The following is a 25341-nucleotide window of genomic DNA, read 5'->3' as shown; positions in this document are numbered from 1 at the left end:
ACTTGCTCTCTGAGTTTCAGACTTTCAGGAGCTGGGATTCTAAAATTTGATTCAGCACTGGTATGGTCTAATATATGGAATCTCTACAATTGTTAACATAGCAGTATCAGTTGATGAGCAATTGACCTATTTTGTTTTATTGAAGTAGCTAGTTAGGTTATTGATTTGATTGACTATGACACTTGCATCCTTGAATCTAAAATACAAGAAATCTTCTTAAGCCAAGTCAAGATGTATGCAGTCAATCTGTACTAAACGATAACTAGAATTGTGCATGTCACTGGAGGTGATACGAAATTTGAAATAATAGCAGATAAAAAAAAGTTAATCACAAAGAAGAAAATCTTCAGTGATAGGAAATTTTAGTAGAGTAGTTAAATGACACTTCAATCATAGTATTAGTGTTTTAATACATAGACTGATGAGTATATTTATGTTGACTTATGAATTGTATTTAGGAAAAAAAATATTTAGCACCCTGCCTTTTAACGCATTTATAATTTTCTTATTATGCTAAAATTATATTTACTCAATCTATACTCAACTAAATCTAACTCGATCTAACCTAATTCTAACCTATACCACCCAACTCTACCATACTCCGACAGGATCATCGGCCTCTGCCACCATCCATGAGCGGCACTGTCTCAGAGAGAGAGGAGGACCTCTTCATAGAGCAATGTCGAGAGATTTGGATCTCGGCGGAAAAAATTAAAAGAGAGAAACTATGTAATACATAAAATAACTGTTAAAGAGAAGGAAAAAAAAAACTTAAAAAGAGAAGCTAACATTATTAGGACGGAAAATAAAATGCATAAGCATAATGATAATGATGAAGAAAATTCAACCATTCAACCTAATGATGAAGTAAGAAAAATAAGGTAGAGAAGATACATACCACATGAAGGTCACATTCTCTACAGTGGCTGCTCAAGCTGCATTGAAACAGATAACAAATGAACTTCAAAAGTGAAGCTTTTCATAGCCATGGATGCAATAAAAAGAACACCATACCTCTCAGCTCGAGGGGAAAAAGGATCAAATGCCTCAAAGATAATGCCAAAACCCAGTATGGCCTACAACTACAATAGAGAAAAAAATCTGGAGAAGAAAAGATCAATTACTGAAGCGAGAGAATTCTGTGGGTACCAAACCTGGCTGATCAGAGCAAATACTTTCTTTTTAAGAGAAAAAAAACGCTGTTCAGGTCGTGCATGTATCAAAAGTTTTTTTAAAAAAAAACCATTGAAGAGTGGATGAGTATATTTGATTTAGAAACTTTGTTTTGAAATTTTGAGAATTTTCTTTTTAACATTTCATTAAGCATTGCAATTCAGAACAACAAAGGTAATCTCCAGAGGGAGAGAGAAGATTCTCTTATTTTTTTGTTTCTCCTTGGGATGAAGTTTTATAATTATCAAGGTGTATGCAATAGCCAATAAAGTATTAAATTTGTTTGTTAGAATAAAGTTTATAGCATAAGTTATGCTTGGACTTGGTTTCACGTTCCTACCATGTCTTCGTTTGAAGATTTCAGTTTGACATAGACTTAATTTAGTGACATATTTTCTTTTCTGAGAGAATGAAGTTTAGACAATAATTGTAGGAAAGAATTTAAAGATTTGCAATATTTTGAAGACCATGCGATCGCCAGCCTAGACTTGAAGGAGAAAGTACTATTAGCATTACGTCTTCAAGTAGAAGATCCAGATAAGTTGATTTATAGAAGAAAATACAAAGAAACTAATAAATCAACGTTAGAATATATCTAGAAATCTATTGATGGACACAAGGTAGAGATTGCTTCTAAAACTGATGTTTTGGAAGTATCAGATGAAGGTCAGCTTTCTAATGGTTGATCAGAAACCATAGTAGAAAGAGAGATCAAGAAAAAAATAACATGCTTAATCGTAGCAGAGGCAAGGCAAAGAATTAGATATTACAGAGGCGAGGCGAGGCGAGGCGAGGATTATTAATGAGTTTATTCAGTTTATAAACTAATTTTTTTATAAATTAGTCATGTTATAGATAGATTGTGTCTTAAACGAATTAGTAGGTTATAAACGGATTGGTAGGTTATGTCACAAATAAGTTAAATAGATTGAGATAATAAATACAAATACGAATCTATCTAATAAACGGGTTGGAGAGATTGACATGTTTATAATCCGAATTCGATTAAGCTAAATCCAAACTCATTTAAAAATCAAGTTATTGGATTGGATCAAATTTTACCCTTTCTTTTTTCTTTCTTTTACTTTTTCTCTTTCCTTATTTTTATCTTGTCCCTCAACTGGATTTTTTTCTTTTTTTTTTTTTGTGACAAAACCCACAACTGGAAAATTGAATAGTCTCTTCTTGTATTACTGGCCTGGTCCAATAGAAATTGGAGCCCTCATGCATCACTTGTCCCGAGAAGCGAGAATAAGGTTCTAAAAAATTATTGAACTTTAGTTTAAAAAAAACAAAGAAAAAATAACCCCAAGAGGTGATCAGATGATTGAAAGATAAACTAGTAACCAGAGTTCGTTATGTTGTAGGGCAGTACAAAATTAAAGAACTTGAATGAAAAGTTACTTTTATCATTATTTTTCTTGCCATAAGGGGTATCTCTTGTATGAACAATCAAAGAGAGAGGAAACGTATAAAGAGAGAAATTCTTTATTTGCCTCAAGAGAAAAGGTGAAAGTATCAGCATCATCTCTATATTTCAAGTAATGTCCTTTTTCTCTAATAAGAGCTGAGACAACTCACAACAGAGCATACAAGTTAGCAATATTTGTTCCTAATTAGAAAAAATCTTCATAAGACAACTTGCTCCACGCAAAAGCAAAAGCTCAAACAAAACCTTTCACTATCTGCTTGTTCCAAGGACTGACAGAAGAGTATCACAAATCCTCCTTTGCTGATCATTCATGTAAGAGAGTTTTTGATATCTGAATTAAAACAATCACTAGCTCAAAGATAAACTGATGTATGAACTGTGTGCATTAGATGTTAGTGAAAGAACAAGCATGAATGTACAAACAAAGAGGTGCAAAACAATATCCAAGGACAAGAGACTACTGAAACAGTCTGCTTGTTCCAAAACACTGCCAGAAGAGTATCACAAATCCTCCTTTGCTGATCATTCATGTAAGAGAGTTTTTGACATCTGAATTAAAACAATCACTAGCTCAAAGATAAACTGAAGTATGAACTGTGTGCATTAGATGTTAGCGAAAGAACAAGCATGAATGTAGAACTTGTAACTCTGAACATAGCTCTGGAATGAGCTGCAGAAATTTATAGATCATGTGTAAACTGACATGACTAGATATGGTTTTATAAAATATGACTGAATATTTCTGTGCATTAGACTACAATAACTCAAATAGTTTAGTCTTGCAAATATATTAGATTACAAGAAATCACCTTCAAAGATATCATCATACGCAACAAGTGTGCAGTAAGGTGGCTTTTTTTGCTTATCATCATCATATCTCCCAAAGATGTATGCATATAGATGTCAAGTTCATCATATAGAATCCCAACATCAACGTGAAGTACAAGCAATCATTTTTACAATATTTGGTGGCACTTGTGCATCAAATTCCTGCAGAAATCTAATTTCTATGGTCATTAACTCAAAGAAGAAAGGACATAAATAGTCAACCTTCAAATAGTAAGCTCACTAAATAAATGAAACAAGGAGTCAATACCCTATGCATGTAATATATTATAATATCAAGCATCTTAAAATGGCCCCTAGAACCAAAAAAGAAAACTCTGCAACAAGTGCAGATGCTTCAGAAACTTCTAAAGCAAATGCCAGGTATAAAAAATGAGTTAATTAACCGGCACATGCACTTAAGATTATTTTACCAAAGATTTGTTAATTTTGAAGCTAGATAGTCAATAGTAAAAAAACTCAGGTTGTACTTTGTATTAGAGACTAACATGCCTCTCATACCATGTATTACAAACCTTACAACAGGCCAGTAATTAATTCCAACATTTATCTCCATCAAACAGTAAAGCAGGGAGTGTAATGTTGAGTTTGGCAATCAGCATAAGCAAAACAGTTGAAATAATCATTGCATCTGCAAATTCCATACAGATATTGAAAGCACAAATAGCCTAATGGTTTCTCACAAGTCATATTGCAGTATCAGTCACCTATTAGTTTTAAATCAAAATTTATACCTGTCATGAAATCAAGGGTACTATGGTACTACCCATCACATTTGTACAGAAGAAGAAAGAGTGAATGCAGAAAAGCAGATCCAACCGTAAGGGATGTGCATGGAAAAAGATCTAATGGCACCATATGTGCTGCATGTGGAAATCCAGCAAACAATAAGCCCAACATCTTCGAGAAAGACTGAAATGATCACCCAACCCTTGCTCACGAGGCAAAGGAAAAAGTTTCTAATATTAATCCTTAATTCCTTCCAATTGAATGGTATGATGTCACCTTACAGAAATCATAGTTGTAACCATACGATTCATATTATGGAAAAAGTTCCATACCTGACTACATGGCCATTTCTGCTTGTAGTGCTGCTAGTTCGTCATCCTCAGCTGTAGTTTTCTTTGGTGCAGGCCGAACTGGTTGCGTAATAGCTGGAACATGCACAGGAACAGCAGGAGCAGTCGTAGCAGGCTGAAGAAGTTGTTCCTCCAACTCAGCTCCTTCCAATTCTTCAAGCTCTGCTTCCAATTCGTCCTGCCAAAAGAATAACATGGTAATCAGGATGTCAATGAAAGACATAAGGTCAAGAAGTAAATCATTTGGCAGAGAAATATTAGAATACTTCATCAAAATCAGCTGCTGCTCCAATAGGTGCAGATAGTGCTTCCTGTATTTGTTTCATGTTCTCGGTCTGCTCATTAATTTCATCCATAGTCTTGTCAACATCATCGATATTCCTGCAGGAATAGAAAATATTAGCAGATATCATTTTGCTTCCTCAATCAACAAGATTACTCCCGAGATTAAATAGGCATACTTCAAGGAGTCATAACAAACAAAATGATAAAGTAAATGGCAGTACTTTCATTTTTCCAAAGTTCCAACAACATAGCAGGCTTTATAGTTCAGGAAATAGCTGATAATTAATTATATGTTTTGAAAAAAAAAAATCTGGTGCACCAACGACTTACAGGTATATCTAAAGCTTACAAAAGCAGTTTGGGGAAAATGTCTTAAACTGAATAATGGCTATACACTGATTGAAAGTGTTGCTATAGCTACTTACGTTGCTTTCTGCATTGCCTTCATTGCAGACGCCCCAGTTCTCAATGCATCAACAGTCTCTGTTGTAGCTTTCGCACCTTCTAGCAATATCATCTGCAGAAAATGCACAATAACCTCTAACTTAATGACTGAAGGAGCTTATTACACCCATTCCAGGCATTAATAGATTATCAATACTATTTACCTGATCATGAATTCTTAACTGGAAATTCCCAAGTTGTTCAATTTGCTGCTCATAAAGTCTCTTCCTCTTCAAGCATTGTATGGCAGCTAATATTCATGAAAGAAGTTCAGATTGTAATGAAGATATGGTAGCTACTAGCTAGTATCACATGTTAAAAAGATATATTTCAATCAGTATGCCAGATTTTGCATTTTAAGATGCAAAACCAAGAAAACATGAGCCGCATTGGGCAGGGAATCCACATTTTAACATACAAAAAATTGAGGAAAAATAGAGAACAAATTCACAAGTTTATGGAAAAGTTTCTCAAAATTATTTTTGAAGCAACCACTATAAGCAGGTCAAGTCAAGTGAGCCACCAACGATGGATCACTAACATAGTTCAAACAATTTTTGCCATATCTGTAACTCTAAATAGAGGCACGATCAAAAAGAAACTTGCATAGGAGTAAGAAAGAACATGGTAGGCCTTAAATAGTTTAAGGAACTTGTAAAAGGCAGAGGTGAATGGAAGAAACTATAAAATAAAAAATTAGAAACCCAAAAAACTTAGGACTTGAGACTCGCTTGATGTTGTCGTTGCTTCTTTTTTTTTTCCTTTCACCATTTGTAATTGCTTATAGTTGAAGTAAACCACATTGGGAGATGTTATCCTTTTGAGGAAAATATACAATCATGGAAAAGCTCTTCTAAAAAGAGAATGAAAAAAAATAGTTAAATACCACTAGGTTCTACAAAACAGACGCCACGAAATAAAAAATAAAAATAAAAACTTCTGTAATAATGCAAAGCGTACCCCTTTTGTTCTTTCCTCTTGTGAATTCCTTAGCCTTCTCAACCTCAGCAGTTGCCTTCTTCTGGAGGACTTTCTCCTTCTTTTCTAGCATCTCAAGTGTCTAAATTGCATATAGAGATTGTAAGTTAGCATTACTCAATGTAAAGTATATATATATATATATATATAATACTTCTGTAACAAATACAGGCAGGTTAAACCAAACACAACCCAAAGTTAGGCAAGCTTGGCAGGATTTCCTGCAATCTGATCTGAGATTGGAGTTGGACTGACTGAATTCAAATATTTCAATGAGCTTGAGCTCTATGTGGTAAAATTCAAGCTGAAAGTAAAAAACATAAATAATCTCATCCTCTCTCTTCATCCAAGTTTCTGTTAGCATTGCCTGATAGCTAGCAAATCCACCATAGAAGCAATACTCTAAAGCACATATTCTCCATTTAGGCCTCGTATGTGTATCTGGTATGTATCAGATACCAATATGGCTTCGATACAACATCGATATGTATCGGATATGGTTAGAAAAGTATCCAAATTAAAAAGTAATAATTTCTGTTTTTTGATACGGCTCCAATATGACTTCAATACGGCTCCGATACGGATTTGATATGGCTTCGACCGGAAGGCATCAAAATCTATTTCTTTTGTTCATTTTCTTGAAGTCAGCTGCAGTGGGACTGTGAGAGAAAACTAAGTAAAACATATGTTAGTATGAATGTTCTCTTTTTCAAGCCTTTTCCTCTCTCTTCCAATAATGTGTTTTTTAATTTCTGCCTTCACAATGTTAGATAACTAGTATTGGTTGACAATGTTCAGTACACAATGCTCTCGTGTTAGTAAAGGCTTTGATGTTACTATGTTAGTATACAATGCTATGATATGTACTTTCTACCACATGTTGTATTGGTTGACAATAGATTGAAGAAATTTTTTGATTAGTTTATTTATTGGCATGTTCATGTCATATCATATCTTATTTTTTAAGAATTTGCCGTATACCCATATCTATATTCGTGCTTTATAAAAGCAATATATTGTGAATTTGTGATAAGATCCCAAGTGGACCTACACAATCTAATCATGGAGATCTAATGTCAAGCCGAGAAACGATGCAACTAGGATGATGTGGAGAATATTTGTGGCAAAGGTATATTGAGGCAACCTCAACAAAGATGAGATTTCACCCTGCATAATTGATATAGGCATCAATATCTGATATTCATTTGCTCATTATTTGAGTTAGTCTTGGTGCAATAAGGAGATAAGAGTAAAATATCAGAATGAAGAGATGCATGTACAAAGTTGATAAGATCGATGATATATCAGCTCTACCAACTCAGTACTTAAAGTGACTGGTAGCAAATTAAAATGTTGGTGCTACATAATTAAAAAGTGCTTCTGTTATGGAGTGAAACAAACAAAAGATCAAGGTTTGGGCAATTAAAAGGAAAGGAAACGACATTCCTGAAGATAAAACATCATGATCAACACAAAGGTAGCAAGTAAAAGGAGAAAAATTCCAAAAAATTCCAAAGCACATAGCAGCCTGCATAAAAGTATCACTGCGACAGTTGGAAGGAGTGAGCATAATATTATGAGATAAAAAGGCTTATAATAGGAAACTCGATGGAATAACAAAGCTGACGAGAAAATAATTTACACTATCACAATGGATTTAATCCTTGCAGACAATGCCATGCAAATTGTCATACAGATGTATACTGATACATGAAAAAGATACAAGATATAGTAGTTTGTCCTTGACTTCACCGAACAAATTATTAAGTGACACAAAATAATGTCAAAGATATGGTAGTTTGTCCCTATTTAATAAGAATAACCCCCTGGAAAATAATGCCTAGAGCAATTAATTGGTGAATTCCACACTGGGAAAATAAAAGGATGGACAATTAGTTGGTGTCTATAGCATCGATGGAAGCCCTTCAAATCCCAAATCAAGTTCTTAGAAGTAGCAAATATTTAAGGTATCATGATTCATTAATTACAGATTTAGAGTTTTTCTTTCTTAAAGATCCACCACCATCATCAAATTCCTCTCCAATATATAAGATGGTGGCTATCAAGCATAACTACTACAAAAAGCTGCCTCCAAGTAAGGAGAGCAATGTCTTGTTGTCAGATATAAACCTGACATTGGTCACTGGAGAATAGTTCAGTTTTTTTAGCCAAGGCAAATCATATACACTTGATATTAGCAAGGAATAGAATATAAATATTGCCATCTTGCATCATTAATAAAGATAATACTATCTTCTTATTTCCATTTGGTCGAACTGTTATTCCTAAATTACCTTCTTGTCAAGGTTAATGCAGGAAACAAGTTCATAATCAGAAAAGTAACCGATCTAAAATCCCAAAACGAACTAGCTCAAGACATGACAAATCTGTATAATGACCACAATAACATAGTATAAACATAAACTTTAAAGTACATTAAATGCAATTGCAATAGGAAAATGTCAAAGCTTACATAACAGAATCGAATAAACCAACAAAGCAAGTCATAAAGTACCTCATTTAACTTGTCCAGAGTAGCCAAGGCATTTGCCTGCTCCTTTGGCTTCCCGAATAGCCTACTAAACATGGTTCCAAATCCCCAAGCTTATTTCAATCCCTAAAAAACCACAAGATTCCCTCTTTAATTCATCCTCCACAAATACAAAGGAGAAAATAACAATTAGGGTCAATTAAATCAACGAAGGAGAAGAACAAAAACGAAAGAAAAAAAAAATTTGAACCAATTCGCATCACGAAATACTACGAAGCAATCAAGCGATCAGTCAAACCTTGGCAATCAGAGTAAGGCGATTGGTGGCGTACGGATTGGGTAGAGGAGTTCGATCGACGAACCGGGGCGGAATAGAGGAGGATTAGATCTCGAGATCGATCGCGTGCGGGCAGACGACGACGAGGGTAAAGAGAGCGATGATTTTGTGAAAGGCGATGATAAGTAGACTCTATATTATCTATTGTTACTCTTTCGGATCCGGATTCGGACATCTAACCGAGCCCGAACTGTATATTAATATATTTACTTACTTATTTATTACTGTATATAAATTGGAGCTCTGTCAGATATATAATCGGATCTTTATTATGCCAAACCAGATCCGAGTCATTCAATAAATGGATACTACTTCTAAAATACACATCCATGTTAATGGATCCGGGTTGGATGATTCACATCCGATGACACCCGTTGAAGTTTTACATTGTTAATTGAGGGCGTACAACTGTAATTTAAAGGATGTGTATATATAAGCTATATGACGATGGCATCGCTTCTTTTCTTTAACAGACCGTGGTCACTTGCTTGATATATATCCCCACTATATTCTTTTTTTTTTAACTACTTTTAATTTTATTTATTACAAAGTTTATTCTTGTTAAATTCTTACTCTTTCATATATTTCATTAGTGATCTTAGATTCCTAGATTTTCTATAAATTATTTTTTCATTAGTCAAGTATATATATATATATATAAGTCCTACAAGGCAAATTGTTTTACTAAACATGAGACGTTAGATAATTATTTTGTACTCTATTTAAAACAATATATATATATATATATTTTATAAGCTCACAGACTAATTTTATAAGGTCTGATTCTATCTGATATATAGATTAAATAATTAAATTTACTTTTATATCCAAATTATAATTAGATTTAGTTATTTTTTGAAATAAATTTAATTAATTAAAAAAGTTTTAAAATTTCATGTGAATAATAGAAAATGTGACCCATCTTGCGGATTAGAGAAAAGAAAAAACATGAGGGCCCACCATTTCAAAATTATGAAAAGAGAAGGGCTTTTCCGTAAATTTGAAGCAGCGTCTTCCCTTTTAATCGTCACCTGCTCAGAGGCTAACCGATTTCAAATTTTCTTTTCGCCGTCGAGGAACGGACGAGGACGACGACGGCTCGAAGATTCCCCAACCCTAAACCCTAAAACATAACCATTTCCCGGAGGACATAGAGGTAGTGAAATCTCGGCATCTACTTGTTTCTTTTCGATTGGTTCCGAACTGTGTTCTTATTACTAGGGTTTTTGATCTCCAATTTATCGTTTTTCTTTCTTAATTTGGTCCATTTTGTTTGTTTGAGAAGAGAATGGGGCTCGTGGATCCGTCGGCGCCGCTGCTTGCCACGTGCGGAGGCGACACCGTGAAGCTCTTCGACGTCACGGTGGATGCCGGCGATCCGTGCATCCTGAGCTACTCGCCAACCCCCGGATCACAAGTGAACTCGGTGAAATGGAATCACACCAGTAATACCCTTGAATCTTGGATCTTAGCTTTATGTGATTGGTTATCAAATAGAATGGAAACTTGGAATCCAATGTGTGATCTGTTCTGCTTAAGTTCTGGTGATGCAAGTTGTTGTGTGGTTCCATAGAATCTCGTATTTCAAGATCTTGTTTCCGGGAGTTGTTGGGGTTGTAAAGTGTTTGGTGTTGAAGATAATGATATGGATTTTAGGATAACTTCTACCAGTGCATTTTGTGTTCTTTAGAACGAGACCTGGTTAGTTATTTGTTCTGGATCTGCCCTAGATAGATGTACTACGTTATTTGGTTTTTGGCAATAATTTGTGACTTTCATGGAGTTAACCAGTACTGGTCTTCAAAATATTTTCCCTAGCATTGATCTTTATTTTGTAAAATAATTCTACAAAAAATTTTGATTCATTGACTTGTTAATTTGATGTCCTTTTTTCCCTTTATGCTTCAAATGTTCATGCCCATCTATTAACAGAAAAGGTCGGTTCATGATTTGATATGTTGTGTTCATGAAGCATGGTTTTCTTCTTGGTTCAATGAAGCAATCTGACCTATATTGGTTGCTTGTGCCTATTAAACCTTTTCTCTCTACTATGTCTCCTGAATGTGGCTATAGCTAGGCCATTTCTATCTGATAGGCTGTTTCATTCTTATAAATCATGCCTTTTGCTAGGCAATTTTGAACCACATAGCACTTCTTCTCTAGGGTAGCTTATCTGTTTGTTATGTTGTCATTCATATGAAAGTTGAAAAGATACTCACTTATCTAGATGATCCTAATGTACTTAAGGGAAAATGCTAAATACAGGAACTCTCATATATTTCTATTATATACTTCTCAATTTTGCAGATCTGGTAGTTGCAAGCGCAGGAGATGATAAAAAGATCTCTCTCTGGCATAAGAAAGGTCAAAGTATGGGTGTGGTACCACTTTCAAGTACTGATTTTGGAGACGATATAGAGGTAATGATCCAACAGAAATGATAACCAAGTTTTTGTTTCATTTTAGTTTTTGTTTATTTATTTATTTGTTTTAAGTGGAATCCATCTGTTATCTATAGGAACTTTTCTTAGTCAAAGTTTAAACTTTTTATGCATACCTACATTACAGAAATTTTTACAAACCTTGGACAAGCTGCTGGCCTGTTATTCTTTCTGGATCATAAGTTAAAGTTCAAATTCCAGTTACTCTTGTTGGGAAGTGTAGCTATGCCATCACAAGAAAGAGGGCATTTACTTATCTAACAGAATTTGTGCTCTACCCTTGACTGGAAAATATATGTTGGGATGCTGCTCTTCATGTACCAGTAGAACAATCTGAAATAATTGTATTGTATTGCAGTTATTAAGACTATCTATTATTTACGATGCTAGTATTTCTGGCATAGCATATAAGTGCGTAACTATAGCATATAGTACAAGTAATTTGATATGTTTGATGAATTTGCTTTATTGTACATATTCAATAATAAGCATTTGGAAAGAATAAACATCATTGCTAGGACATCAACTTATGTGAAGATGAAATTTGTGGTTTATTTCTATGAACTCTTGGTGATTTTGTGTGTGTGTGTGTCTTTAATGGGTGTATGTATGTATATGTATATATGTTCATGTTGTTTGAACTTATTTTCTTCCTTATCAGGAATCTATAGGTTCCATCAGCTTCAGCAATAAAGGTTCTAGATATCTTTGCTCTGGAGGTAGTGGTCATATTGTCAGAATATGGGATTTACAGAGGAAACGCTGCATCAAATGGCTCAGTGGTCATACTGGTATAATTACTGGTGTCATGTATAATTGTAAGGATGAGCATTTGGCATCCATCAGTGTCAAAGGTGATCTTATTCTTCACAACCTCGCTTCTGGGGCACGTGCAGCTGAACTCAAAGACCCAAATGGGCAGGTCATTTAGTTTTTTGAGTTCTTTATGTCTGTACTCTACCTATTTTTGTATTATTCAACTTCTGATATCTCATTCGTATCTATTCTGTAAGCTCAGGTTTTAAGAGTGCTTGATTATTCTCGGCTTAGTCGACATGTGTTAGTTGTAGCTGGTGACGATGGTTCTGTACATCTCTGGGATACAACAGCCAGGAGTCCAAAGGTATAAGATTGTGGAAATTTTGAATCTCCTTAGATTGTATTAATCCTGCCATGATTCTGCCTTCTGTAAACATGGAGAGGTGCTGCTTTGTTAGTATGTTAAGTATGGTTAGGTGCGATCTATCAGGAATCCAGTTGAATTTCTATACTGAATGCCTGCTAATACGAATGGGTCCATAATAAAATATGCATGTGTGTACACTTCTAGATACTTTAAATCTCTCGAGCTGCAAGCTGGTTTCTATATCAGCATTTTGCAAGTTTATTCATGTTTCTAGTCCACTCCTTTTGTGTTAGCTAACAGTTTGGCTTTTCTGAAGGTTAGAAAACAGAAAATGAAGTTTGATTACCCCAAAATTGCTGTAGATAAAGTTGCAAAATTTTAAAAAATGAATTTAAATCATTTTGTTTACTAATGCGAGGTCAGTGTTATAGACTTATGGAGGTTCTCTGTTCTTCTATTGTTTATTTGTTTTAGTTGTCATAATTTTCATACATATTCTATGACTTTCTTAGTCACCTTAACATTCTTGGCAGATTTCTTGGTTGAAACAACATTCTGCACCAACCACTGGTGTTTGCTTCTCACCTTCAAGCGACAAGGTCTCATATCTTTCCTACTATAATATTATTGTGATTGTTTGGATGGATGGATGAGACTTACGATAATTTGCATCTTGTATGAGCTCTCATTTTCTTTTCTTGTAGATAATTGCTAGTGTTGGCCTTGATAAAAAGTTATATATGTTTGATTCTGGGACAAGAAGATCCACGTGTTGCATTCCTTTTGAGGTACCTTTCTCCTCATTAGTATATAAAGATGACGGTAATATTCTGGCTGCTGGAACAAACAGTGGCCGCGTGGTATTCTATGATGTTCGTGGAAAGCCTCAACCTTTCACTGTTCTTCGTGCATACAATAGCTCAGAGGTACTAGTTTTCTCTAATTGTGTTGTAATGTGAATAATCTCGCTTACTATGATAATTGTAACAATGTATGTGCTTCTTTGTTTCTCGCCAATTTTCTACATGGCCTTATTTTTATGTTGGTCTAGTAAATAATCAGTTGGATTGGCAGTATGTGTGTCTCTAGTTCTTACATCTGCTATATCAGGTCTGTAGGTATTCCTTTCTTAGTTACTTGACATCATATTCATATTTTGTTGGTGAAGTTTGTTGGTAAAGTTTGAGGTATTTACTACAGTTAGGCTTGCTACCTACCATTCACCACGGTGTCACAATTTGAGTCACAAAAACAATCTTTCTATGAAGAGATAAGATGATGCAGGACAACTTCCCAATTGCAGATTTTAAAAAAACAAGTAGGAAAAAGTAACTAAACCTAGACCCGAGGAATTAACCAACTAGTGTGTTGGAATTGATAACGTTGGAATCCACCAACAAATACCTAATATGTGAAAATTCTCAAAATATTCATTAGCCAATAAAAAGAGGATTACAAGTTTTTACATAGGCAAAGCAAAGCAAAAGACAAAAAGACAAAAATAGCCTTATGAGGCTAGTAAACACCCTAGTTAAGCCAGAGGGCAACGAGCGCATCCTTCTTATGCCTACGAGAGTAAACATGACGAATAGTGGCGTTCACACCAATTCTTTCGGGATGGAAGAAACTGGACTTAGTCCAGTGGGGGTGTGAACGGTTTTGAGGAATCATTAATCCAAGATACCTTATATGAGTTCGAATAAGGTATGGATTTTAATGCCAAATGAGATACAACGCTAGAAGAGACGACGTTAATGCAACTTCCACTGTCGATGGTCACCTTGCAATCTTTGGTCTCATATTTAATATAAGTGTGGAATATTGTATTCCTTCGCCAATCATCGATCTCGCGGGTTGCATCAAAGCACAATGAACGACACCAACATTATAGTCTTCATAACCATGGGCATCGTCACTATCTTGGACGTCATCGAGGTCAAACTCATAAATTTGCTCATCGAGCTTGTCTTTTCCTAGTGTCATTTTGTTCCCCAAGGTAAAAGGCCTTTTGGGGGCTGTTCGAGGCTTAATGACCAACTTGCCTATATTTGTAACATTGACGGGGGTTATTAATAGGCACAGTTTCATGGAGGAGCCATTTTCCTTTATTAAGTTGGGCAAGCGCGACAGCTTAGATAGTTTTGAAAACTATCGTTGTCGTTTAAGTTTTTATACCAACAAGTGCATAATTGGGCAGTGTGCTACCAAGTGGTCTCGTAGGCAAATGTTGCCTACTAACCATCTTGTAGTTTGTGTAAGTGTAAACCTAATCCAGGGAGGTAACCTCCCGAAAAATTAACTCTCTCCGGATGTCGTCGTTAAAGCCACGCCTAAAACGACTCAGCGTCATTCTCTCATCCTCTACAACATTACACCTCAACATATACTCCTCAAATTGGGAGACATAATCGCTCATAGATCTATTTCCTTGTCTAAAATTATTCCATTAGTGTGATAAGTACTTTTCTTTTAATTTTCTTTTATTTCATGCCAATGAATGATTGAAAGTTGATTTTGTCGCACTAAGATTTGCTCTATACTTTGCCAAAATAATTTGGCTCGGTTGACTAGTTTTATTTGGGCAAATCTAACTTTTCAATTTTCTGGCAAATCATACCACTCAAAAAAGTTTTCCAACTCAAGGAGTCAATCAATAAACACAGCGAGATTTAAATAATTGTCAAAAGTTGGGGCATCAACCTTAATGTTCTTTATAAGTTGATCTTCGTGGTTTTGAAATTCTCTAAAGGCTGCATGGCTTCTAAACCCTCTATTGTTGTGAAGATCAAATACATCTTCACAATAATTTTGCTCGGTGGGTTTTCTTTCATGATCTCTCTCGTGGTAAGGATAGTATAAGGCCTGTTAATGGGTGTCGACATTAGGAGCAACACGCCTAGCATCCGTGCTAGATGCACCGACATCACTTTTGTTCTCTATTGTTCACGACCCATCTCAATAGCCTCAAGATGGACATTGAAGTCATCCAATCTAGTCGTAATATTTTCAATAGACTCTTGTAAAAATGTATAGAATATTTCATAGTATTGGATTCCATAACAGATTGGGATGGTGTGCTAGAGACTATCCTACCACTACAAAGGGTCATACAATGAGATGCAAACTAGGAGATCACAGCAAATAATAAGAGAGTAATAAACAATATAATCTACAACCACTTTTGAAGTTTTCAATGAAAACCAATTAAATTTAGTACAAAGTTGCAAACTAGTAGTACACACTCACGAGATCAAGACGGTAACTTTAGATTTGTCAAGATGTTCCCTTTGATCTAGGTAGTTCTACCATTAATATTAATTGTTTTGATTTGAATAAGCAATAAGTAGGTAAGCAATAGCATGCTCAAGCATTTGTGTTAATGAAACAAATATAGGTTATGATTTATCACGCTCTCGGATTTATCACGCTCCTGAGATCGAGACAGTGACTTTAGATTTGTCAAGATGTTCTCTTTAACCTAGCTTACCGTTAATATTAATTGTTTCGATTTGAATAAGCAATATAAATAGGTAAGCAATAGTAGGCTCAAGCGTTCGTGTTAACGAAACAAATATAGGGTAATGATCCACACTAAAAGAAAGACAGTTGCTATTTAAAGATTAACAAATAACACTAAAGAAAAGGATGGATATTATCAAATTTCGCAAATCCATTGAAAGATGGCAGTAGTGACAGTGGTGGCAACTGTCCGACATTGGCTGTGGCTGTGGCGGTGGCTGCGACAACAAAAGTGGCTACCACGGGGGCGGCGACAATGGCAATGGTTGGGGCTATGGCGGTGGCAGTGATTATCACAGAGAATTTATAAAGATATCTATTAGCACTTGGAAATCGACCAACTGCCTTCTATTTTACGAAGAAATCAAACAAAATTTTGAAGAAAAGCAAATTCAGCAAGCAACTTTTAGAATCTTGTTCGAACAGGGTCAGTGGCATCTGTGGTTGGAATGACACACCTAAGGAAAATTAGGTATCGTCCAGACAACACGCACAAGATAGCAAAGGAAAATTCAGATTTTGAAACTAACTTGGAGTTTTCTTTGGTCATTTATCCTAGTACGAACCTCAGATGTTTCTCATGTCTATTCAAAGGATTTAAGTACGACGGAAACTCAAGAAATTTCTAGTCTTAACTTAGAGAGTTATGTGTCATGAAGCATAACTTCCATTAAAAAGTGAAGAGAGCTATCACATATGTCTAAGTGCCAAAATTCAATAGAAAATGATCCGAAAGCATTGGAGGATTATTTAATTGACTTTCACTATTGACCATCTAGGCATTTGAGAAGTGACCTATAGCGACGTACTATGAATCAGACACGACAATCTAATTACAGAGTAATTAATCGAGACGGACTCGAGTAATGCATACTTAAACACTTAGATGACGAACTATCTACGGGTCGTAAGTACTTCTTGTTTCCGCATTAAAAAAATCGTGGCCGTGTGTTTGTCGTATTTACTTTTCTTATATTTTTCTCGGCATTTCATCTAGTACTCTTACTATGTCTGAGTGCCAAAATTCAATGGAGAATGATCCTAAAGCATTGGAGGATCATTTAATTGACTATCACTATCGACTATCTGGGCATTTGAGAAGTGACCTATAAAGACATACTGTGAATCAAACACGACAATCTAATTACGGAGTAGTTAAGCGAGATGGGCTCGAGTAAGAGATGCAGACTTAAACATTTAGATGACGAACTATCTAGGGGTCGTAAGAACTTCTTGTTTCTGCATTAAGAAAACCGTGGTTGTGTGTTTGTCATGTTTACTTTTCTTATTTTTTCTTAGCATTTCATCTAGTACTCTTACTCGGTTTTTTACTCACCAAGTTAAGTTTAATTTTCTTACTTCGAGAAATATTTAGATTTTCCTACTTGACTTCAGTTTTCGGATATCAATTCTAAATTGGTTTTCCTAGACCTAGTAGGATTTGATTTTTCTAAGCCAAATCAGATTTGACTTTGACTTTTACTTTTCATTTCTCTAAATCTAGGCAAACTAAGAATCCTATCTATTCTAAGTTGGATTGACTTGAATATAATTTGTACTTAACTCAATATCAACATCATTGCTTCAATATTATTAGATTTTGAGCGATGTATTTAAAAATAAAATAAAGAAGACAATCAAAAGAAGTCTGATAGTGAACAATAAAACTAGAACTAAAACTGACCGAAACTAACCGAAATGTTTCGTTTTTAACTAAGGCAAAATCAAAACCAAAATTTTGAACTATGACTATAACTTATGAATATAGTTCCTCTTTATCATTGAAAGCATATAAGGTCATACTGGCATGACTAGTGCTATAAAGTCTCTCTATGCCACTAAGCAAAAATATTGATTTTGAAATTTCGGGAGAAACATTAGAGTTCTAGTTCTACTATGTGTACAAGATACGGAAAGTCAAAGATAAAGTCCAAGTCAAACAGTCAAAAAATCAAAGTTTACGAGGAAACTCTAATCCTATTAGGTTTAGAAAATCGATTCTGATTGAAAACTGAAATTAAATAGGAAAATGAAATTTGAATTCTAGTCGGATTAAGAAATTCAAATCTTTCTAGGGTTAGGAAAATTAAATACTACTCAAACTATGAAAATAAGCCGAATTTCAATCAAAAAATGAAAACCAAGAGTAGGAAATTTAAAGCAAAGAACAAATAGGAAAAGTAAAACAGGGTAAACACAACACGATTTTTTTAATGTGAAAAAATCTCCTTTAACAAGGGGAAAATACCATAGATCTGATCAACCTTTTGAATCAATCTATTTCATTACAAACATAAATATAAGATTCTCTTAAAATCACTTCTACCATACTCTAGACTGCTATTGATTAAAGTCCTTTTGCTCGAATTTCTTGCTTCGATGAACTACACGATGAAGTAGATTGTTCTCGTTGATTGTCCTTAACTCGATATAGATCAAACTTGCTTATTCCTCATGTCAATGTAGGTATTAGTATAGACAACGTCGATTTAGCTCTCGATGATCAATCTCTAAAATAGCTTAGCACGCAAACATATGAAGATAGCTTCCTCACACTAAAATAGGAAATATGTTTTGTGAAAGATCCTAGAATCAGATGATATACATAAGGCCCCCTTGAGTTGGATGACCCCTTTAAGCCTCTGGATCACTTATATAGAGGTGAAGAATGTCTTTACTTCGTATTAGAAGAATCTATAAAAGACGGATAATCCCAATTTAGGTTTAATAGTACATCCCAATAGGGGACGACCATACTTGTTCAACTTATCTCTTTCAACTTGGATACCATGAGGCGGGCCCAAGTCTGAAATTGATTCAAAATTTTCTTTTGTTTTCTTGCACGATTGGTGTGCACCCAACTAATTCAGTATGCACCAAACTTAAAATTCTCCTATGTTGAACCGCGCCACGATGAGCATCGCTCTATGTTTGGTGCACACCAAATTCTATAGTAAATGCTGAGTTGCTTTTTTTTTACTTTGTTTATTCGTTCGTTCTTCAATCTTTTTCCCACATACATTCTTCCACAAGTTATATGTCTTGATCTTAAATTAAACCTAGAATATACAACATATTTTAAAGTTTTTTGTTCCCGTGAACTTGCTATTACATAAATTGGTATTAACAGATTTCATTCCGAAGAGTAATTTATCTGTCTCATCACAAGTAAACCTTTATATAGATACTTTTAATGAAAAAGACCACCTGAATTCAGTATCTTCGGTCAGCTGGGTGGACTTTGAATAGTATATATAATTCTAGGATATTAGCTAGCTATCTTTGATAGATGAGTCCTAATCAAGGTTCCAAAAATCGGTATCGGGATCGGCCGTCCGAAAAAACGATACATATTGGCTGTATCGGCCGTATCGGCCGCCTGTATCGGATCGGACTATTTTAATTAAATAAAATTCTAAATATTATTAAAAATATTAGAGAAATTTCTAAAAATTTAGAAAAAATTATAAGAAAATAAGAAATAATAATTACTCACATATAAAGCCTAAAAAGTAAAAATCTCTTTTTCTCCCTCTCTTCTTTTCTATCCCTCTAATTGTTAGTCTAAAGTATTCATTTTCTTCCACATTCTTTTTTTTTATCTTTTTCTCTCTCTCTTTCTCAACTTTTTTTTTAATCTTTCCCTCTCCCTCACTCTCTCTTCCTTTTTTCCTCTCTCTCATACCCTTTTTTTTAATATTTCCTTCTCCCTCACTCTCTCTTCCATTTTCTCTCTCTCTCACTCTCTCTTGCTTTTTCCCTCTCTCTCACTCTCCATTTTTTCCTCTCATACCCTTTTTTTTAATCTTTCCTTCTCCCTCACTCTCTCTTTCATTTTCTCTCTCTCTCACTCTCTCTTGCTTTTTCCCTCTCTCTCTCTCTCTCTCTCTCTCCTTTTCTCTCCCTCACTCTCCCTTCCTCTCTCTCCCTCTCTCTCTCTCTAGCTGCTGCTGACAGCAGTAGTTGTCAGCTGCTGCTGTCAGCAGACAGCTGCCTGCTGCAGCCGCCTGCAGCAGGCCGAAACCGAGTAGCCGATCCTGATCCGTTTCGGTCGATCCCACTCGGGATCGGCCGAAACTCGAATCCTTGGTCCTAATTGATAATTTTTTTTCTGGAAGCAACTAATATTGGCATTAATGGCTGGATGAGTAACATTATCAGATATTCGGTTTGAGTGTCCAAGGTGGTTATTTAGTTAATAGGATGGATGGGCAACAAATAGTCATTCAGTATCTAGTGGGTTTATTCGGTTCACTTGCTCTGCTTGTTTTTAACAAATGGGACTGACTTGGTCATCCTTTAATGGAAATAACTGATATTGGCATTGGTGCTGTCTTGGTGTGAAATAGTTGGGTAAGAAGCTACAGCCAAGGAAGTAGAAAAGCATTCACAGTCTACCGTAATTGAGTTACTGTTCTAGTTGATGATTATATCTAAATGAAACTCTAAAAGACCTACATTCAGCATTATCTAAACAGAAAGTTATGAGTCAAAGATTACTCCATATCTTCTGCAATTGAGATGTGGATCAGGAAGGAGTTTACCTATAGGGTGCCACAAGTTACTATATTGAAAATTAAGAAAAGAAACAACCAAAGTACTATTGTTCATGACTTCTGAAAGTTGATTTTCTGTTATATGCTCATGTAGATTTATTAGATAGCTACTCCAAAACCTAAAACATGAATTTCTTCAGTACCCCTTGGTCTTTGTGAATCTTCATTGGAAGTTCAATCATTGCGGTAAGTCAGTGTTTACAATATTTGACTAGTTTGACCAATTTTTAGTTATAACAGACTACTATATATCCTTTTTCCGTAGGCTTACAGCCAATTAATTCTAAGTTCCCAACAGTGCATTCAGTTAAGTGCTCCATGATGGGCTTGTCAAATGATTTTATTTTTTAATAACTTCGGACCACCATTTTATCCAATCTGGAATATTACTAGTTGATATGTTGAATGGACAATAAGGTCTACAAGTTACAGTTGAACAGGCTTTAAAATTTTGATGTGCATAAATGCACATCGCTGGCAACATTGATGGACAAATAACTGCATAAGTACTGTCTAGTTAATGCTACTATTCTCTTTATTCATTTTTGTTACTATTAACACTCTTAAATTTTTTACCAGGCTGTTACAAGTTTATGTTGGCAAAGATCAAAGCCTGTCCTTGTAAATGAGAATAATTGTACTGCTGAAGTTGCTCTTCTTGGAGGTACTAGTGAAGAATCAATTCTTATGCCAGATCCCTTGCCTTCTATATCAGCCTCAAGTTTTTCATCAGGAACAACGGTGTCTAGTTTCCGCTCTTCTTTGACAACAAACACCAGTGGTTCGGCATCAACTACTTTAAACCCTTCTGCAGCAGAGGAAACTCCTCATAGAGGTCGAATATTCACAGGTGGATTTCTATCAAAGCTGCAGGCACCTCGGGGAAGCCATAACTTAAAGGATGATATGGATGTTTTTTCTCCACTAGTTGATGTTCAGCCAATTACACCATCTCTTGGCAATTGGTGGGATGACCATGATCAAACAAAAAAAGACAATATTGTTGATAAGAAGCCTATACTGCTTCCAACCTCAACCAAGAAGTTTCAGCTTAACGAAGGAAATGCTGATGTACATCCAATCTCAGATTGGAGGTCTATTTCAAGCTCCAGACAGGTTTAATGACTTGTTCTTGCTTTATCTATTGGCTTTCTCGATTCAGGCTACACTTTGCAATTGTTATCAGAAAAACCTAAATCAAGCTTCTTGAGTTTATGGCATATGCTTATATTGTGTTAATGGAAAGAATTAACTCGTAAGAAAGTTGAATAATATTGAGTATCCTTGCTGCAGGATGATGCTATGTCTTTAGCTGCTACACCTGTTGCATCCTCAAAAAATGACTCATCTATGTCTTCTGCTTCTGAGGTCTGGAGTGGAAATGCATCAGCAGATAGTCCAAGTTATCACCGTCAACAGACATCACTCTCACGCTTTCTGCCTTCAGTATCAGTGCTCAATGGGTCCACATTTGCAGGCTTGCAAGATTCATCTTTATCCAGTGGCATGTTATCCAAGAATTCTTTAACAAATCCTGGCATAAGTTCTATGAATCTTCAAGGCAAAGCCACCTTTAACAGTACAAATTCTTTGGATTCTTTATCAGCTTATCATCCAAGTTCAGTTTCCACATCCTTGGGGACTAAGACCATACCATCATTAACTAATTCCGAGTTACCAGGGTCAGTTCTATCAAATACCCCATGGAGATATTCCACCTATGCTGAGAGAATAAGCACCACCTCTGCCTTCAGTGAAGGAATAGCTACAGCAGCAGGTTCACCAAAATTGAAAAAAACGGGAGCAGAAACTAGAGAGGAGCTGTTACATAGCTTGCAATTGAGGCAAGAAGCATCAACTGCCTCTGGAACAGGGAGCCTTGTGGCGAGCAATGTATGATCAGATATTTACTTGCAAACAATAAATAAGCAAAGATAATCCATTTTTTTATCCACTAAAGGTTTGTAAGAGAACTTGACACATGCAAATTTAACAGGGAGTGGCACCGCAATCTTTGCAAGCCTTAGGTCCACGGACAGATCAACAGCAGGGAACTTCTTCCTTTTCACTTCAGCTAGTCCAACGCACTATGGATGAAAGTCTGGAATCTCTTCAGAGGTCCATCCATGAAGATGTGAGGAATCTTCACATTGAGTTGCTAAGACAATTCCATATGCATGAGGTAGGTTCATTAAGAGCTTGTTTTTAAATATTAGGGGAATTTTATAAATAACACCTTACATTTTCTGTCTATCATCTTTTACACCCTAACTTTTTTACCTTCAATGTCTGATCCATGCGTTTTTATTTCTTATAAGACACCCTAAATTAAATTTTGACCTAACATTAGCACATTAGCTAAGTTAACAGTATAAAGGAGATTGTTCTGTTTCTTTAATTTGACAAGTGTAAAGAATGTTATGTTTTTTTTATTTGATAAGTGTAGTTATTATGACCCATGTTTGTGGTAAGTGGTAACTCTCTGTTAGGGAACTAATGGGACGGTGTTTTTCAGCCAAAAAAAGCAAAATCTGGTTCATACTTTGAAGGTCCAAAAAGGAAGAATATACATGATATAAATGCAAATTGCACGGTGTTAGTTATAACTTTCAAAATATTACCTCTTCTTTTTTGTGTGTATATGTGTGTGTAGAAAGTCACTATTTGCTGACTCTAAATCTAGCATACACCACAAAATAGTGAGCATTCAGGCCTAATATATTTGGATTTGAAGTGGTTGGTATCTGTTCCTATTAACAGAAAAAAACAAAACTCTCCCATTCATCTGTTTAGGCTTACACGGTCTCGCTTTACTGAGGTTGCTTTCAATGTTAGCTATTTGACGTAGCAAACTGTAGCCAAAGTCTTTCATGTGTCACAACCTTCTCCAATTTTGAGCCTGATCCCGAAGTCTCTAATGCTAGCAAACCTTCTAAATGACTAAATCAAAGCCTAAATCAAATCAAAAGGCCAAATTGAGCCTAATTGAGCCTAGCCGAACCTGATGTCCACGTTATCACAATGCACCATAGTGTTTAAGGTTAATGGCATGTAAACAACCTCCCCTCTCCTGCATTAGCAATAACTCATACAGAGTTATGCTCTTTCTTTAACCTGAAAGTTACCTTCCCTATGATCTGACTTTTTGTCATTCCACATTCCAGCCTGTTTACTGAAGTTTTGTTTTATTTTAAGACAACATTTATTAGAGTAACTTTGTATATTTGGTGCCCTGTCTGCTTTCCTTTGCCATTACATTCTCAAGTGATTAACTAGAGAGTCATCTAGCAAATTTTACTGTTATTCACTCATTTTACATTATTTTCCCATATTTTAGATATGCAGATGAATATGTTCAGAACTATATGTTGGAAACAGATAATAGTAGCTTGAAGTTTATATTAGGAAAAGAGAGAATACGTGTTAGTTGCCTTTGCATTGGTCTACCCTGTCTCACACTGTAATTTATATTAGGAAAAGAGAGAATACCTTGGTCTGGCATACTTAATGGCCTTCATATACTCTCGTATAGCACTTCTCGATCACTCACTTGCTCACACTGTAAATTTCAACAGATGGAGATGTCGAGTGTCCTTACCTCTATCATGGAAAAGCAGGATGCGTTGATAAAAGAAGTGCAATCGCTACGGAAGGAGAACCAGCATCTCCGCCAATTACTCTAATTCCTGGTTAAGATTTTTGAGATTATTCTGTTTGTAGCCAATTGTTTTCATTTCATTGCAGCTGTGAGATTCTTGGTTGATATGTCATTTTACCGTCTGTGTATGCATTCTAGGTTCTACGATGTGCATGTATATAGCATATACAACAATGTTGTACTTATCCAAGGGTGCCCTTTGAAGTGAAAAGGAAATTCATTTTTGGAGTCCAATATTTTGTGCTTCCTGTTCATCTTGCCTCGTAATAATGTTGATAAACATACTTATATGTTGCAGATATCAAAAGCTTCAATGAGATTAGTCCTGACACGCGTATTAGCTTCCATCAGGCAGGGTTTCAATATATCAATTTTTTTTTTCCTTTGTAATTGTCTGATATGGGAACTCCGACTCGTTGCTTCTTGTTGGTAGAAGCATTTTTATTTTTCAGTAGCCTAGCAAAGCAACTAAATAGGTATCAAATTATGTCCATATAAATTTATTACACGACTGACCAGTAATTATGTTTGCCTACTATCCAGCTACGGACGGTGAACCAGATGAGTATTTAGTTTCTAATCTGTTATCTTCCCTCATAATTTTGTGATTTGTTTACGCAATAGGATGACAATTTCCAACAGATGGAAAAACAAGGTCGTAGAGCAAATACCCTCAGTGCCAATTCATATAAATGAGGCTCAGACCGGAGTTCCCACTATATACCTCTAAGAGGTCAACGGGGAAATTCCAATTGCCCGGAAAGGCATCTTCGAGCAGTCGTTAAAGCAGATAATACTTCCAACTCGAACTAAATCCACGTCCAGCATACCTCAAGATTCATTCAAGGAAATACACCAGAAAATATAAGAGGATTCCACACTAAAGAGTAAAGTATTTACCAAGCATAAAAGAGATTGAACCTTTTTAAAAATAAAACTAAAAATTTAAAAATTTAATAAAAAAAAGTCTCAAGAG

At 35.4% G+C, this 25341-nt stretch overlaps 2 protein-coding genes across 4 annotated transcripts; one reads left to right on the top strand and one right to left on the bottom strand.

Annotated features, from left to right (window-relative positions):
• Nucleotides 1-2677: 2677 nt before the first annotated feature.
• On the bottom strand, nucleotides 2678-9165 carry LOC140772509 (vacuolar protein sorting-associated protein 32 homolog 1-like). 3 transcript variants are annotated; one of them, XM_073114612.1, is made up of 8 exons: nucleotides 9027-9165; nucleotides 8753-8854; nucleotides 6220-6319; nucleotides 5424-5509; nucleotides 5241-5332; nucleotides 4797-4911; nucleotides 4513-4708; nucleotides 2678-2936 (listed from the first exon to the last, which is right to left on the bottom strand). In XM_073114612.1, exons 2-7 carry the CDS (start codon nucleotides 8822-8824, stop codon nucleotides 4517-4519), a joined length of 657 nt encoding a protein of 218 aa, XP_072970713.1. In that variant the 5' UTR covers nucleotides 8825-8854; nucleotides 9027-9165; the 3' UTR covers nucleotides 2678-2936; nucleotides 4513-4516. The 3 variants fall into 3 exon arrangements, with proteins under 3 accessions (XP_072970713.1, XP_072970712.1, XP_072970710.1); XM_073114611.1 differs by lacking the exon at nucleotides 2678-2936 and adding an exon at nucleotides 3255-3605; XM_073114609.1 differs by lacking the exon at nucleotides 2678-2936 and adding an exon at nucleotides 3255-3595.
• A 931-nt stretch (nucleotides 9166-10096) lies between these two features.
• LOC140772610 (protein NEDD1) lies at nucleotides 10097-24599 on the top strand. The gene is made up of 11 exons (XM_073114759.1): nucleotides 10097-10221; nucleotides 10351-10510; nucleotides 11373-11485; nucleotides 12168-12428; nucleotides 12525-12629; nucleotides 13166-13231; nucleotides 13337-13558; nucleotides 21287-21823; nucleotides 22001-22600; nucleotides 22704-22889; nucleotides 24283-24599. The coding sequence occupies exons 2-11, from the start codon at nucleotides 10354-10356 to the stop codon at nucleotides 24388-24390; spliced, it is 2355 nt and encodes a 784-aa protein (XP_072970860.1). The 5' UTR covers nucleotides 10097-10221; nucleotides 10351-10353; the 3' UTR covers nucleotides 24391-24599.
• The last annotated feature ends 742 nt before the right edge of the window (nucleotides 24600-25341 follow it).

The sequence above is a fragment of the Typha angustifolia genome, chromosome 12, assembly GCF_048772165.1.
Source record: "Typha angustifolia cultivar Huaian chromosome 12, ASM4877216v1, whole genome shotgun sequence".
Classification (NCBI taxonomy): domain Eukaryota; kingdom Viridiplantae; phylum Streptophyta; class Magnoliopsida; order Poales; family Typhaceae; genus Typha; species Typha angustifolia.
The sequence above is the reverse complement of the archived record's forward strand: the minus strand, read 5'-3'. Positions and strand labels throughout refer to the sequence as shown.